The 15,499-nt window shown below is 41.8% G+C and overlaps 1 protein-coding gene across 2 annotated transcripts in view; it reads left to right on the top strand.

The window, feature by feature from the left end:
* The window catches only part of EPHA4 (EPH receptor A4), a 141,742-nt gene that overhangs the window by 58,369 nt on the left and 67,874 nt on the right, over positions 1–15,499 (top strand). For both annotated transcript variants that reach the window (XM_079923489.1, XM_079923488.1), the window contains exon 4: positions 4,284–4,439. In XM_079923489.1, the coding sequence (XP_079779615.1) occupies positions 4,284–4,439 (156 nt within the window). The remainder of the gene's footprint in view (positions 1–4,283; positions 4,440–15,499) is intronic.

The raw sequence follows: 15,499 nt of genomic DNA, 5'->3' as shown, positions 1-15,499 counted from the left end.
CCCCCATCACTGTCAGTGCCCAGCATTTGCAAGAGTGCCTGTGTGTGGTCACACACACACACACACACACACACACACACACACACACACACACACACACACACACACACACGTGCGCGCGCGAGACTTAAGATTCCAGACTTTAGCATAGCATTATTCAATAGAAATACAGTGCAAGTCACACAGATGATTTTAAGGTTTTTAGTAGCCACATTAAAAAATGTGAAGTTTCAAAGGTGAAATTAAATTTAATGGTATTTTATTTAACTCAGTATATCCAAAATGTTGCTTCAATATGTAATCAATATAAAAATTATTAATAAGTTAGTTCTCCTTTTTGAGTACGAAGTCTTTGAAATCTCCTGTGTATTTCACATTTACAGTTTGTCTCAATTCGGACCAGTCCCGTTTCAAGCACTCAGGGCCCGCTTGTGGCCAGTAGTTACTCTGGACAGTGTAGACCTGGAAAGTGGGTCATAGACATGTGGTTGACTGAGGCAGCAACCTGGTGGGCTGGAGGGACAAAAGGAAGTTGGGACCACCCGTACTTCCCCATCACTCAGTTATATCAGTGTCACATTTTGCTAGAAGTCAGTCTTAATGCTGACTCCACCACTTAGCTGTGTGACCTTGGGCAAGTTACTTAAAACCCTCAGTTTTTTCATTTGCATGTAAACACCGTAAATGCTCAATGAATATTTGATGTATCATCACAATTGATATTATTAGTAGCTATTTTTACAAACTAAATGAGTTTAAATGTGAACTAAAAAGGCAGTCAGGTGCAATCAATCTTTCTGTATGTCTCTAAAAAGGAGAAAAATGACCAAACATCTATATATATAATATCTTTTAAGAGTAGGTTTCACTAGTTCCTGAAATTGGGCATTCCACCTCATGCAAATCATCTATACACTAAGAAATCCTGAAGATACTACCTTGCCTTAAGAACCATTTTGTTTTTGTTTTTAACCAAAAGTAGTTATATTTAAATATTCCACAAAGGAACTTCTACAGAAGACTGTCCTAAAATACAACCTCATTATAGTAGTGGGTCAGCCAATGAAACAAAAGTTTTTCTTTCTCTTCTTTGTCCTCATTTGTCTTCCTTTATTTAAAGTCAGCAGAAGGAACTAATTAAGGCAAAGCTAAAGGAGAAGAATTCAGAGTTTTGCATGGCACATGTGAATTAATCTTCCCACAATGGCATATTTGAAAGATCAAGTAAGGCACTCCTTCTCTGTACCCCATCTAGTGAACCCTCACCAGCAACGGGGCAGAAGGAAGGCATGTCTTGGGTGTGCAGTTGGGCTCTCTCCAAACTTGCTTACCAAGTCACTATCATTCAAAACTACAGTGTAATGGTTTTCACCCAAAAGAGAATGATGGAAAATCATAACACGTGTCAATGCTTGCTATACACGTTTCATGGGGGTTTTGTTTAGAATGAAAGATGTAGTGAAGATTTTAAGACGCAAATAAATGGTGATTAAATATGGGATGTACTTACACATCCATGCACCAAACGCTGCAAGGCTGTGAACCACACAGAGCAAAGAAATGTACTTAGCCATCCGTTTAGAAGGTCATTTTGAATGTAGGCAGCAAAATGGCTGTGTGCATGAAAAACCACTACTGTATTTTGTATCCTGAAATATTAATAACATGGTCTTAATGTAGTTGAAGACACAAGAATGTGTTAAGGGTAGCAAGGGTCGCTGAGAATAGCACAATGACAATTTTGTATTTTCTGCTTGCGCTTGTAAAAGCAAGAGGAAAAGAGAGTAAAAATAGTGTGTTTAAAGAACAGCAGCCTTCAATTTCCCAAATAGATACAAAACTCTGTATTCTCCAAATAAATTCACAAATACTTACTCTTGGTAACATTAATATATTAGCTTCAAGGAAACAGAAAAGAAGTATAAAACTGAAAATTCATTTTTCCCTTAAATAAACATGTATATATACAACTAATTTTTGAACTTTAGGAAATTCAAGATATCCTTCAATTTGATTTTTGTGAACTAGGAATTCAATTCTTTAACTGGAAGTAGTCTTATTGGAATAGAAGTGGAGGAAATAGCAATGCTTTTTTTTCCTTAAGTTTTTGAATGTGTTCTGTTTTCACATGGCAATGAATCAGTCATAGGCCAATTTTGTTGTCAATCTCCCTCTCCCACTGTGAGTTGTTACATTTTGATGCCTGATGAAACGAAGGTGCACAAGGATTAGGCAGGAACGTGGAAAGTTTTCCTCCAACATCCAGATGTGAAAAAATAAAAGCAATTTATCCCTTATTGGCCGTCCCAGCCCCGAGCGACCAGGTTTCCACAAGTTGCCTTTGTGGGCTGTGACTGACCGGGTGAGACACGAGACCCAGTGGGTTTGTGTCAAGTTCAAGGACTCATTGTGTTTGAAGTGGAAAGAACGAGTTTGACCCTCTGTGCTTCTTCCTGCCAAAGCCACAGTTTTTGATTTTAATCGAAACCCTAGGGCCATCTTAAGCGTGACCAAGAAGCACCTTGCATGTTGAACCTTATCTAATGATATGATGCGTATCATATTGAGACATAAATCTCAGTCATAGTCATTGGAGCAACTTGTTTTTCTAAGATGCTGCGGTCCAGTGACAGACGAAAGCAAATAAGGGAGAGCTTGATCTCCGAGCGCTTTTATTGTCGGTGCTCCACACACCATAAAGTTTTGGCTCGTTAAAGGAAATTCCATAAGCAACTTTAGTTAATAATGGTGAAGTAACTGCGCGCTTCTCTGGTGCTTCTGCTGAACTCCGTTTCCGCCTGCCGTTACCAGAGCATGATTAAGAAAATACCAACAGGATGTGCTGGACGGGGGAACAGACTTCAACTTGAAGCCGTACAGATGCTTGATGGATGAGTAACGAGACAGGGAATGTGGCCATTTCTCCTCGGAGAATCACATAGTTCTGTGGATCTCTTTTTATCTACTGGTTTGAGTAAAATCTGCTGGCGCGGTTGGTCTCTTGCGGTGGTCACGCTGATGGAAAAGGCCCTTCTCCCAGCTGATATTTTTGATAATTTAGAAATACCCAAAGTGTGTGATAAATGGAGAAAATTGAGAGGGAATCATACTGGAAAGATTGTGGGTAACTGTAACATTTTTATCGTACCTCTGGTCTCATAAAATAACTTTATTTTTAATGGCCTTGTCACTGTGGGTTTAATTTGGATGGTGTCAGTCAATTTTTATTTGAGGTTGAGACAGATTTGGGAGGTGATCTTGAAGGGCATAGGGGAGAAAAAAAGACGCTATTAATTATTATTTATAGTGAGATTTCCCAGAATTATTGAGTCTTTCCACATTAGTCAAAGCGGTCCTCGGTGTCAGTGTGATGTTAGATGAGGTCATGGAAAGCGTGTCAGGTGCATAAGGAACTATATGGCCCTGGCCCATGTTCTCTCTCCACCAGCCACTTGGGCTGTGTGTGCAGAGGGAGGGCGGCGTTGGAAAAATGGAGGAAGGGGGAAACATGAGGGTTTTATGAATTTGAAAATGAACGCCAATATCTGCCAATCTTGAAAAAAAATCTGAACATATTATATTCCAGAATCCACCGTGGGTAGTTTTATATTACTTTCCCCTGAAATCATGATCCATGTCTTACCAACTCTTTTCTTTTATGCTTGGTTGCTTCTGTTGGTCTTCCACTTTGGTTCTCTCTGTAGCTGAGCGTAATTAGGAAATAATCACCTACCAATTTTTTGTTGGCGCTGGGATACACTTCCAGCTATTTGGTTCAAAACCATGCTGTCAGATTCCATAGCATGGGGCCAAGAGTACAGGCTTTGGGGGGCCGAGCACTTGCAGTCAAAGCTGGTCCCTGACATTTACCAGATGCATGGTCTGGTGCCGACAGTTTACCACTCAAAGCTGGTATTCCTCATTTCCAAGGTAAGACTAGTAACAGTGCCTGTGGAAAGGGGGCACCGTAAGGATCAAACGGCATCATGCATATAAGCATGTAGGAAGCGCGGGGTAAACTTCAGCTGTGCTTTTATTGACACAACCGGTTTTAAGAAATTTTTTTTCCACAGGGCTTTGCCACCTGACCGTAATGTTAATGGCTCTTAAAGAGTGACTGTTATCAACAAATGTTTTGGGTTGTTTTACCTGCATCTCAAACCAGATGCTCACTAGTGATTAGCAAAAATGTCTCCTTTCTTCTGAATGAAGGAGGTAACATTTCGCTTTGCTATGTTATCAGGGGTTTATGTTGATTTTTTTTTTTTTCTGCTTTCCTTTAGCTTGCAAAATTGGATATTACAAGGCCCTGTCCACGGACGCCAGCTGTGCCAAGTGTCCACCACACAGCTATTCTGTCTGGGAAGGGGCCACGTCGTGCACCTGTGACCGAGGCTTTTTCAGAGCCGACAGCGATGCTGCCTCCATGCCCTGCACCCGTAAGTTGTACGCTCATCTCCCGTTTCTTAGATGCCAACAGCTTTCATTTCCACCTAGCAGGGCACTGCTAGGCCTTCTCCCAGGATAACCATGCAGGGGGCAAATGAAATGAAACATGCATCTTTTCTCAGTCAGAGCAGGGGCAATCCTTAGGGAAAGAAAGGCTCTTTCTCACTGAGTTTGTCGCCTTCAAGACGCACAGCTGCCAACAGACGACTTGGTGGAGCAGAGATTGAACATTCAGGGGTTGTCTGACACAGTGTAATTAGAGCTGAGACTGGAATTTATAAACGGCTTTACCGTTTCATCTAGGACTCCTGGGGAAGAGTGACAGCTGCAAGGGAAACAGGTATAGGATGGGATCACATGTGGGCAAGTGGTTTCAGTTCTCTGCACAGATGTCATAGCCTGCAATGTCATTACCCTTCTTCCTTCTTTCCTCAGAGTTTTGTGTTCATAACATTTAGACCCGGATCCTAATAAATGCTTGTTTAATGATAGGCACTGAACACATGCTGGGTTAAGGAATGGATGGGGTTGGCACCTCGGTATGCAGGGGAATAGAGAACTCCTTTCTCACACTTTACACGGACAGTGTTTCCGGGGGTTGACATTCCTTTCATGCATACTCTGGGATTCATAGACCCTGCAGTGGCTATGACCTTGACCAGAGCAGGGAGTGGTGGGCCCGGGTATTCCACCCCTGTGTTCTCATTGACTGAGACTGTGTTTGGAGGGACAGAGCTGAGTGGCCAGGCACAGGGGCTTTCCACAGGTTTTGGCTTTGTCTCGCAGCCCACCATTTAGTACCCAAACGACTATTTAGCCTTTTAAGTTTCAGTCTCCTCATCTGTAGAATGGTCTAATAATAGTACCTCCCTCATGGTTGTTGCTACTCCGTCCACTCATGTTATTTACATACTATGTAAAATGTATAAAATCTTGCTACTTGACAGATGTTAGCTTTTACTGTCATTAGGACTTTCATTATTTTGTTCCTTAACTACCGTACATTCCATCTTGGCTGGCCTGTAAACATCACTGCAGATAGCGGGTTGTTTTTCTGGTTGGGAGTCAGTTGGGTCAGCTGGGGGGCCATTGTCTAGCCCAGTCAAAGACCACCTTTAAAAGGAGTGAGCGGAGAGGGCTTCCCTGGTGGCGCAGTGGTTGAGAGTCCGCCTGCTGATGCAGGGGACGCGGGTTCGTGCCCCGGTCCGGGAAGATCCCACGTGCCGCGGAGCGGCTGGGCCCGTGAGCCATGGCCGCTGAGCCTGCGCGTCTGGAGCCTGTGCTCCACAACGGGAGAGGCCACAACAGCGAGAGGCCCGCGTACTGTAAAAAACAAAACAAAAACAAAAACAAAAAGCAAAACAACAACCAAAAAAAGGAGTGAGCGGAGAAACGTCAGGGCCATCCCAAATTTGTACTGAAATTGCTGTACCCTCCGGAGTTCATTTCATAACCAGAGAGGATAATAATTATTGTCCTAATAACTACAACAACCATTTTATCATTATACCCAGGTAATGCATTAGGCACTTTTGATTAACTTATCATAGGGCTCATATGATAACAATCTACGAGATAGACATTATCTTTATTTTAGAGATGAGGTAACTACCAGCTCAGAGATGTTAGGGGTCGTGACCAGGACTACACCCCAGCTTGGTGGTGGTGCTGCAAGACCAGAAGACTCGCACAGTTTCTATTTATTGGGGGGCACTCTTGCCCTCTTCCTTAGCTCATGCACACATTTTCAGAGGGAAGGAGTACATTAGGGCCAGGCTTAGTTGTAAACATAACTGGACGAAGATTTCCTCATCTTCTTTTTCTGTTCCTTCCATAGACTAAGTACTTTCTCTGGATGCCATGTATATTTGATATGCTCAAGTCCAGCCTGTTTCTTTTCCAATCTAAATATTCTGCTCTTATGTTCCATTGTGTGCAATTAGTTTAATAATAAACTCTCCTCCTCTGTCCACACCCACTACCAACATTTCTCCAGTTGAGATTTTAGGGCATAACACCAAGCTCAAAGGGAAATATAGTGGGACGACAGTGTGATAATTGCCCTCAATTTGCATCATTTAGTCCAGCACCTACATTCCACACAGATAAGTCTTCTCCAGGCTGGGGCTTGATGGTGAACCTCATAAAATTCACCTCTGATGGCAAGGCAACCTGGCTTTTTCTCCCAGGTATTTTTAGTCTTATGATTCTGATCTGTTATCTAGCATTCTGGGGGGCCATGGGCCAATCACTTAATTCTTGCAGCTTGCTGTGTGGGAGCTTAGGGAGACCCCAAAGGTTGCCACATGCCTGAGTTACTGGTATGTTTACCATATGTGTGAAAGTGGTTTCTGAACCCTTGGAGTTGTATGTTTCTGTAGGAGTAAATTATTAGCTTTACCCTGACTACGCAAATGAGAGAAAGAAAATATTGATTTTAGCCTATGGTTAGACCTGAAAGTTTAACATGAAAGTAACTTTTGCATTTTTCAGAGATTGTTTTCAAGAGAGGTGGCTTTTTGTGCCATTGATAAGAGACCCATGAAAATACCAAAGCAATATGTGATCCTTAACACTCTCCTAACAAGATCATTGCATTTATTGTATCTCTCTGACTGAGTTAAGAGGAAACACAGTGCTGATGTTAATACCACACACTTGAGAGGCTATTTAATCTCTCCAAGCCTCAGTTTACTGATCTATAAAATGGGATTCTCACTATCTACCTGTGAGGTGGTTTTAAGAATTAAACAAGAAGGGACTTCCTGGTGGTCCAGTGGTTAAGACTCCGTGCTCCCAGTGCAGGAGGTCTGGGTTCGATCCCTGATCAGGGAACTAGATCCTGCATGCTGCAACTAAAAGAGCCCACATGCCTCAACTAAAGATCCCACACATGGCAATGAAGATCCTGTGTGCTGCAGCTAAGACCCAGAGCAGCCAAATAAATAAATAAATATTTTAAAAAAAGAAGAAGAAGAATTAAACAAGAAGATATTTGCAAAGGTCTGGCACATGGTAGGGATATAACGAATGTTTGTTCTCTTCTTTTATCCCCAGCTGGTCACTTCCTTCCCCAAATGACCTCCACAGCAGACAGCCAGTGCATCTCACTGCCCCTCTAAAGGGATTGTCTCACTTGACTACATGATTAAATTACCAGTGGCTGTACTGTACTCCAGAAGCTCTGGGGGTAGGACTGAGGCATCAGTATTTTCAAAAGTTGCCCCCATAATTCTACTGTACAGACAAGGTTGAGACCACTTCTCTGCAGAGTTGAATTTTTAAGTTTTATTTTTTAATTTAGTAAATATTAACTACACAAGACTCTTTAAGACCTCTTTGAGATAGGGGTAATCTGGGAGGTGACCATATTTTGCTAACAGATAGACTAGTAAATTAAACAAAAGAATTAGAATCTATTCTAGCCTACGGCTCTCCTTCTAGATTTCTTCCATCCTGGTGAATACAGTGGACCTGCCTTGTCCAAGACGGTAGCCACGAGGCACACGTGACTGTTTTAATGGCCACATTTCAGGGCTCAACAGCCACATGTGGCTAGCGGTGACCATACTGAACAGCACTGCTATAGAATATTTCTATGATCACAGAAAGTTCCATTGGACAGTGCGGTGGTAGAGTTTTCAATAGAGAAGACAGTGGGAGTTTCTCAGAGAACCCCTTGATCAAATAACCCAGAAAATGAAGCCCTTCCCCCTCGCCCCGCCCCCAGCTTTATCGGCTTCTCCTGACAAGATGTGGGGATGGAAAGGAACATAAACATCAGGGATCCTTTCAAAGTGATTCCAGCCTCTAATCAGTTCTTCCCAGTTGGTTAAGCCAGGTGACAAACCCAATCCCCTTGTGCTGACAGCCATGATAATCAGGGACTTCTTTGTTCATTATGCTGTCTTTAACCCCAACATTCTTATGCAGCCCTGAGTTTAGTGATCGCTCACTGTGACGGCACACTAATGAAGAAATAAAACACACTCTCTGAGACTCATTCTTCTGGCCAAAGAGAGACTCTGCTCCACTGGCTTGTAAAATCAGGTTTTTGTTCACTTGGAGAACGATTAGACCCGGAATACAAGCAGCATTGGCTAATTTAGAAGGAAACACCTAAGAAGTTCTTCACACCGTCGACATTGCTGGAGAACTTCAGAGAATTTAGTGGAGAATAAACTTTATCTCTAGGAGGACTTTGGATGGAGCTTCTGGTTAGGTTAGGTTAGCATAAATGGCTGTGAGTTAGATAGGCAGTTTTCAATGGAGGCATCATGTGAACATTTTCAAGAAAATAATCTGTACCTGTTAGAATAGAGAGTAAGAACAATGCTTCTTAAACATGAGTGTGCGCAGAATCACGCGAAAGACACCTAGGGATTGGTAGATGTCAGGCTTGACATTCTGCATTTTTAACAAGTCCCCAGATGCTGCTGGTCTGTGGACCACTTTTAGCCAGTAGGAATTTAGAGCCTCCCTGATGGATCGCATGTGATGGGAGACCCTCTCTTCTGTCCTTGTCACTTTCAGGCCATTTCTTCAGCTCATTGATGACTCTAGAGAGAGATTTCAAGTGTTCTGAACATTCTCCCTTATTGGAAATCGAGTACTTCATTTGTCTCCCAGATGAAGAAAATCCAACCTGGTTTGGAGTTGCATAATCAAACACGGGCGCTGTGGAGTCTCCACTGTGTTACTAGGTTACAGCCAAAGAGTGGAAATGTCAGTGTTCCCTTTAGGCACAGACATCAGTCAAGAAGGTCAACAGGGTTTTTGGAGACGTTGCCAGCAAGGCAGACACGCAGGCCTCCATACATACAAGGATGCCATCTAAGCTGATTAAGGGATTTTGCTTTCATGAACCACTTCTTAGAAGAAATTTCAATGTGATTTTTAAAAAATGGAGTATAGTTGATTTACAGTGTTTTAGGTGTGCAGCAAAGTGATTCAGTTATATATATGTGTGTGTGTGTGTGTATTCCTTTTCAGATTCTTTTCCATTAGAGGTTATTACGAGATATTGAATATAGTTTCCTGTGCTATACAGTAGGTCCCTGTTTATCTATTTTATGTATAGTAGTGTGTATCTGTTAATCCCAAATTCCCAATTTATCCCTCTCCCCTCCTTTGCCCTTTGGTAAACATAAGTTTGTTTTCTATGTCTGTGAGTCTATTTCTGTGTTGTAAATAAGTTCATTTGTATCATTTTTTTTAAGATTCCACATATAAGTGATATTACATGATGTTTGTCTTTCTCTGACTTACTTCACTTAGTATAATCTCTAGATCCATCCATGTTGCTACAAATAGCATTTCAGTCTTTTTTATGACTGAGTAATATTCCACTGAATATATGTACCACATCTTCTTTATCCATTCATCTATGGATGGACCATTTATGTTGCTTCCATATCTTGGCTACTGTGAATAGTGCTGCTGTGAACGTGGGGAGCACATATCTTTATGACTTAGAGATTTCGTCCTTTCTGGATATATGCCCAGGAGTGGGATTGCTGCATCATACAGGAGTTCTATTTTTAGTTTTTTAAGGAGCCCCCATACTGTTCTCCATAGTGGCTTCACCAATTTACATTTCCCCCAACAGTGTAGGAGGGTTCTTTTTTCGCCACACCCGCTCCAGCATTTATTATTTGTAGACATTTTAGTGATGGCCATTCCGACCAGTCAGTGTGATTTTTATCAATGAAATCAATGTCCTTTAACTCTGATGATCACCAACGCTTCTCCTCCAGATCTCTTTCCCCTTCCCTTTACCTTTCCTTGTAGTCGGGGAACGTAGTCTGGTGATCAGCAGTGCTGGGAGACCTTGAAGCCTTAGTCATTCAGTTGCTTGTTCAGTGATTCTAGTCGGTGTTCTTTTCCCCCTTTGGAAGACAGAACCAGTATTACATTTAAGGTAACTTTCCAATCCTTCATTGTGTTTCAAAATGTACTGGAAAAAATGCCTTGTGAAAAAGCAAATTGGCTTTCTATATCTGGAAAGAACGAACTGATTTGTTATTTTGCCTCTTCTACTTCTGAGCACCATTACGGTGCTCTGTACTTTTCAATTGGAAATCTGTCCTTGTGCTGTTGGGTCCTCTTTGTTTAACTTGTTTGATGAAACTTATTAGAGCCTCATGATTGGGGGCACTCTGTAAATAAGAGATTATTATTTTAGATTGCCAACTTGAAGGGCCTTCACGAATCTGTCTGTAAGTAAACGGCCTTGAATAATTCAGTCAGCTATGCCAAACAAACAAAGAATGATTGATTGATACTTAGATGTGGCTAAAATATTCCAAAATTGCAGCTTTTAAGACAATTTGTACTGGAGGAGCTCAGTGCTAATGAGGGCAAATTTACCAAGATCTGTGACGAAAGGTCCTGATTTGAGGAGAGCTTTCTGCAGGTTTAGGTTATCAAGAAATTGAAACAGCCTAGCTCCAAACAGCAAAGCATCACTTACTTTGTCTTTACATTTGCCTTTTCTAATTGAATTTATCGCACCACTGTATTTCCTCTAGAAAATGTATTGTTTTAAAATTACCATTTCAGTTCTATTACTCAAAGCCCTCCCTTCTAATGCTTTCTGACAGTTATCCACATAATGAACCATAATGAAATGATGAGCAATTTTCAGTGGAAACCCGATGTGGATCCCAGTGGTGCTGTGTGACTGCGTTGTTAACATTTGAATGCAAATTAAAATAACATCGTCCTTACTTGTTTCCAAGGTCAGGAGAAGAGAGAGACTTTTTTCTTTTTTTTTTTTCCACGGTACGCAGGCCTCTCACTGTTGTGGCATCTCCCCGTTGCGGAGCACAGGCTCCGGACACGCAGGCTCAGCGGCCATGGCTCACGGGCCCAGCCGCTCCGCGGCATGTGGGATCCTCCCGGACGGGGCACGAACCCGCATCCCCTGCATCGGCAGGCGGACTCTCAACCACTGTGACACCAGGAAAGCCCTTTTTTCATTTTTTAAGTGCTTTAATTTTGGAAATCTCATATCCATTTTCCAACATGCCCTTGAAGGTTCCACTGATGTTCATCTCTGCCCCAAAGACTTACATGCTTAACAGTCCAGCTAAGGGATTTTGGAAGGGATGTCTATCAGGAGACTTTGACGTTATAAACCACAGGATAAAAGGTAGCTGTCGGTTTCAAGTACACTACATTTCTTCCCCACCCAAAAGCGTATTTCTTTTTGCCTTGGAACTACAAGTAACTAATAATATAATGATGGAAGGGAGGACGTTCTGTGAAATTGATCAATGAGAGTGTAATTGGCTCTGGTGACAGACTAGTTAGTGGAAGAATGAGAATAAAGGCCAGAGATTCCTAAAGTTTTGTTCACGGAAGTGTTTCAGAAGATCCATTGGTTGATCCCTAACCACTTCACATTTTATTGTCTATGTTATCAATCCTTTTTTGAGAACATACTTTTATGAAAATTCTTGAATCTAAGGTTTGGTTATTTCATGTGATTTATAAAATTTGCAATATTAGAGTGTAGTTTCATACTGCATTCCATAGGACAAAAACTCAATTAAGACACCAACTCCCCCTTTTCCAGATCATGTGACGTAGTTTTTAAGGCAGAACATACGGTCCCACTGCCTGTTAAGCCAGCCGATAGGCCACCAAATGTGCCTGTCCTCTGGACCATGAAAACTGATCAGAACAACCAAAGCCATTTTCATGATTCAGATGCAGCCTTCCACCCATTCCATTTTTAAGCTGCATCTTTAGTTAGATCTCTAGTTCAAGGTCTGACATCAGTTAGTGAGTAAACCACATCCTTATTTCTTCCTTTTAAGTTATCTTTCAGCCTTTTGACTGTGAATAGAAACAATTACCTCTAAAGAACCCAAGTGCATGATTCTTGTGTAAAGACAATTAAGGATATAAGGGGAAAAAAGCATCAAGTGTGCTTAATGGAAAGCACTAGACAGACCCCAGGCTGATCACTTGCCCTTTGGTAAAATTTTAAAAGTTCTAAGGTATTCGATAAAGATCAGATATCAGCTCATTGAGTTACTTTTCAAAAATGCTACTTGAACCTCAGCATTATCCTCCAACCTTATTCTAGCTTTATATAGATAAGCAGTCCAATGTGGACATTTTATCGGGATTAATAGTGCAATGTGGATTCAGCCGAAACATGCATATGTTTGAGGAACACGAATGTGTGCCCACGTGAAAGACTTGACTCTTCTGCCAGCGTCATTTAGCCAGGTTATTACAATTTTTCCACCACCATGAATAATTAAGAATGGCTTGTTACCACCCGAGCCCCGTCATCTCTGGATAGCACTTTTGACACGACTCCTGGAAGTCCTACAGTGGCTGTGCGCAGCATGCTTCTGTGAAACAAGGTCAATTAGACACTTTCCTGAGATCCCCTGGGGTGAGAAGTGGATGCCTTCTCTGCTATCAGCATTTTGATTTTCCTGTCATAGCTGACTCTTGCTCTACATGCCGTCTACAGCTCGGCAGAAGATGGACTGAGGGGAGAGGCCTGTTGCATAGATAGAATTGCCCCCCACCCTCCCGTGACCTTCCACCCGGGAAAGCATCTTTAACAAAAACTCCTACTCTTGAGTGGAATGTAGGAACCAGGCAGAGAGAACAGAGCACCATCTGGGAGGTAATGCCAGCGAACTTCAGCCTGAAGGGCAGGGCAGCCAGGAGAAATGTGAGAACACTCCAGCTGGGTCCACAAAGAATCCGTAGATATGCTTCATTTTTCCTTTGAATTGTCCGTATCTCTGGGAAGGGGGTCGTTTTAGCCTTTGAATCAGGCTTTCTGATCCTATCTTCGCACATATCGGCTGTGTGAATTTGGGTGAGTTGCTTCACTTTTCATATCTTAGTTTTTGGTCATCAGATTGCTTGGGGTAACAAGTACTGTTCTGCTAGATTTTATTATGGGGCTTAAATGAGATAAAGGATGAAAAAGGACTTGGCAAGAGGTGAATTCACAGGCTAGCTAATTCTAAAGCAAAACACTTAGAAATTTCTTTAAAAAATTACTTTTCGTGGTCTTTCATATTGTAACTTCTTCATGGATAACTGAGAGTTAACTGTATAAAGCACTTCAGCCATAAACTAGTCATCTTAAAATAAAGAAACTCCAACTGCAATTAACCTAGTAAAGAAAAGACAGATGGTTCCTGGGTGTAGAATAGGAAAAATAGATATACCGAAAAAATAGGTGGTAGCAAACTTTCAGCAAGGAGTTACCTCTACAGGAAACCAAGAATTTTTCGTGACAGTACTAAGTGATTGATGTGTTGGAATGGTTCTGTTTTTTAATCATGGGCAGTTCTGCTTTGACTCTGTTCGTTGTTAAACACATAAACTGCCGCTATAAAAGGTTACGCGCTGTGCATACATCTTGGAAGAGGTGTCCCAGCAGCAGTCTTCGTGTAAACTCACCCACAGCAGCAAAGTCTGAGAGAAGGCAATTAGTAGTGACACGTATATAACTGTCAGGGGGGATGCATGGGCTTTGTTTCAGAGTCAAAACTTACACACCCCAACTGTTTATTCTGCCTTATAACCTGTCTTTCAGCTGGAGAGAGATTAACAAAGGCTTATCTGAAGGGTTAGAGGGTTTTACAGCTAAGGCACTGAAGTATTATTGACAGTCCAAAAGTTGTACATGATTAATGAAGCCTTACGAAATGGAACTCAAGACCCGAGGTGCCCGTTCCTCGGAAGCTCTGTCTTGTCCTGGTTGCCTCGGCCTTTTAGTAGCATGACAGTAGCGCTTCAAGAAATTGATCATTTAAGAATTATGTTTCTGCCCATGCTCTGGGGGAATGTTTCTTCCATATCCAGAATTAATTTCATGGCACAGGCATTGAATTTTAAAATGGTGATTAAAAATCAGCTAAGTATTAAAAGTGTGTGATAGCTTTGGAAGCTGCTTTATACTTGAGCCTGGCTACTTTGGTTTCCTAGCAGCTATCTCCTAGCTCTGGTTGCAGACTTTTTTTTTTAAAGCTTTCAGCATGTAATTGCCGTTTTTTCCTCCCCCGTCACCTTTGCCTTTTGCGACGTGATATACCGAAGCGCTGTGGCTGTGATGTTTCTGAGGGGTGAGCTGGACTGGGCTTAAAGAATCATCCTTCCTTCACTTGTTCAGCAGATACTTAGGAAACATCTACTACACCTTTGGCATTTTTCTAAGGGCTGGAAGATGCTCATAAACCGGAAAAGAGAAAAGATTCCTGTTCTCATAGAGCTTCTGTTTTCATGGGAATAGTAAACAAGATAATGTAAAATTCTCAGAAGAAAGAAAAAACAAAGATCATGAGACAGGGTTAAAATAGAGGAAAGGGAAGAATTTCACTTTGCCCAGAGTGGTCAGGTGAGATTTGAGCTGAGACACGCCCCCCAGGGGGCGGGGGAGGCGGGGAGGGGGCTGCTCTTGAAGAAGCCAGGGGACAATTCCAGGCACAACTACCAAGTCTAAAGAATTTGAGTTGCAGTTTCAAGTTTTACTGACAATGTGAGTTTTAAACTTGACTTATTTTGACCCTTTGGTCCTGGAGTCTGCTAGCACTTCAGTTGTTGTAAGTAACAGAAATTTCAGGTTCATGCGGCACGTTTCACCTTGTGTCCATGTAGATTTAAACCCTTTGGCAGAACCTACTTTTAAATGCGTTTCTCAAAGCGGGTTTCCATCATTTGCTGAAATTTCAGTTACTTGCTCTAAGAATAAAGAAGTGAATTTTACCTGACTTGTGACTTTGGAATGGGGTACATAAGGTGCAATTATCCTGACCTAGACTTTCCATGGGGTGGTTTATAACAAACACCCAAGTTCACAATGGAGGTGTTTTTGACTTTGGATTGACTGTTGACTGATCCTTTTTGAACCATTTTATTAAGCCTCCTACAGATTTCATGTGTATTTGTAAAACATCAGGTTGTCCTAAATGGGCTACTTTAAATCCTGGCATAAGCCATCAAGTATGTTTTCTAAATTACTCAGGAATTACACTTTCGTCTAATACATGGGAGGGAAGAATTATGA

Source organism: Stenella coeruleoalba (assembly GCF_951394435.1).
Source record: "Stenella coeruleoalba genome assembly, chromosome: 6".
NCBI lineage: Eukaryota > Metazoa > Chordata > Mammalia > Artiodactyla > Delphinidae > Stenella > Stenella coeruleoalba.
This window is presented reverse-complemented; position numbering and strand designations above follow the sequence as displayed.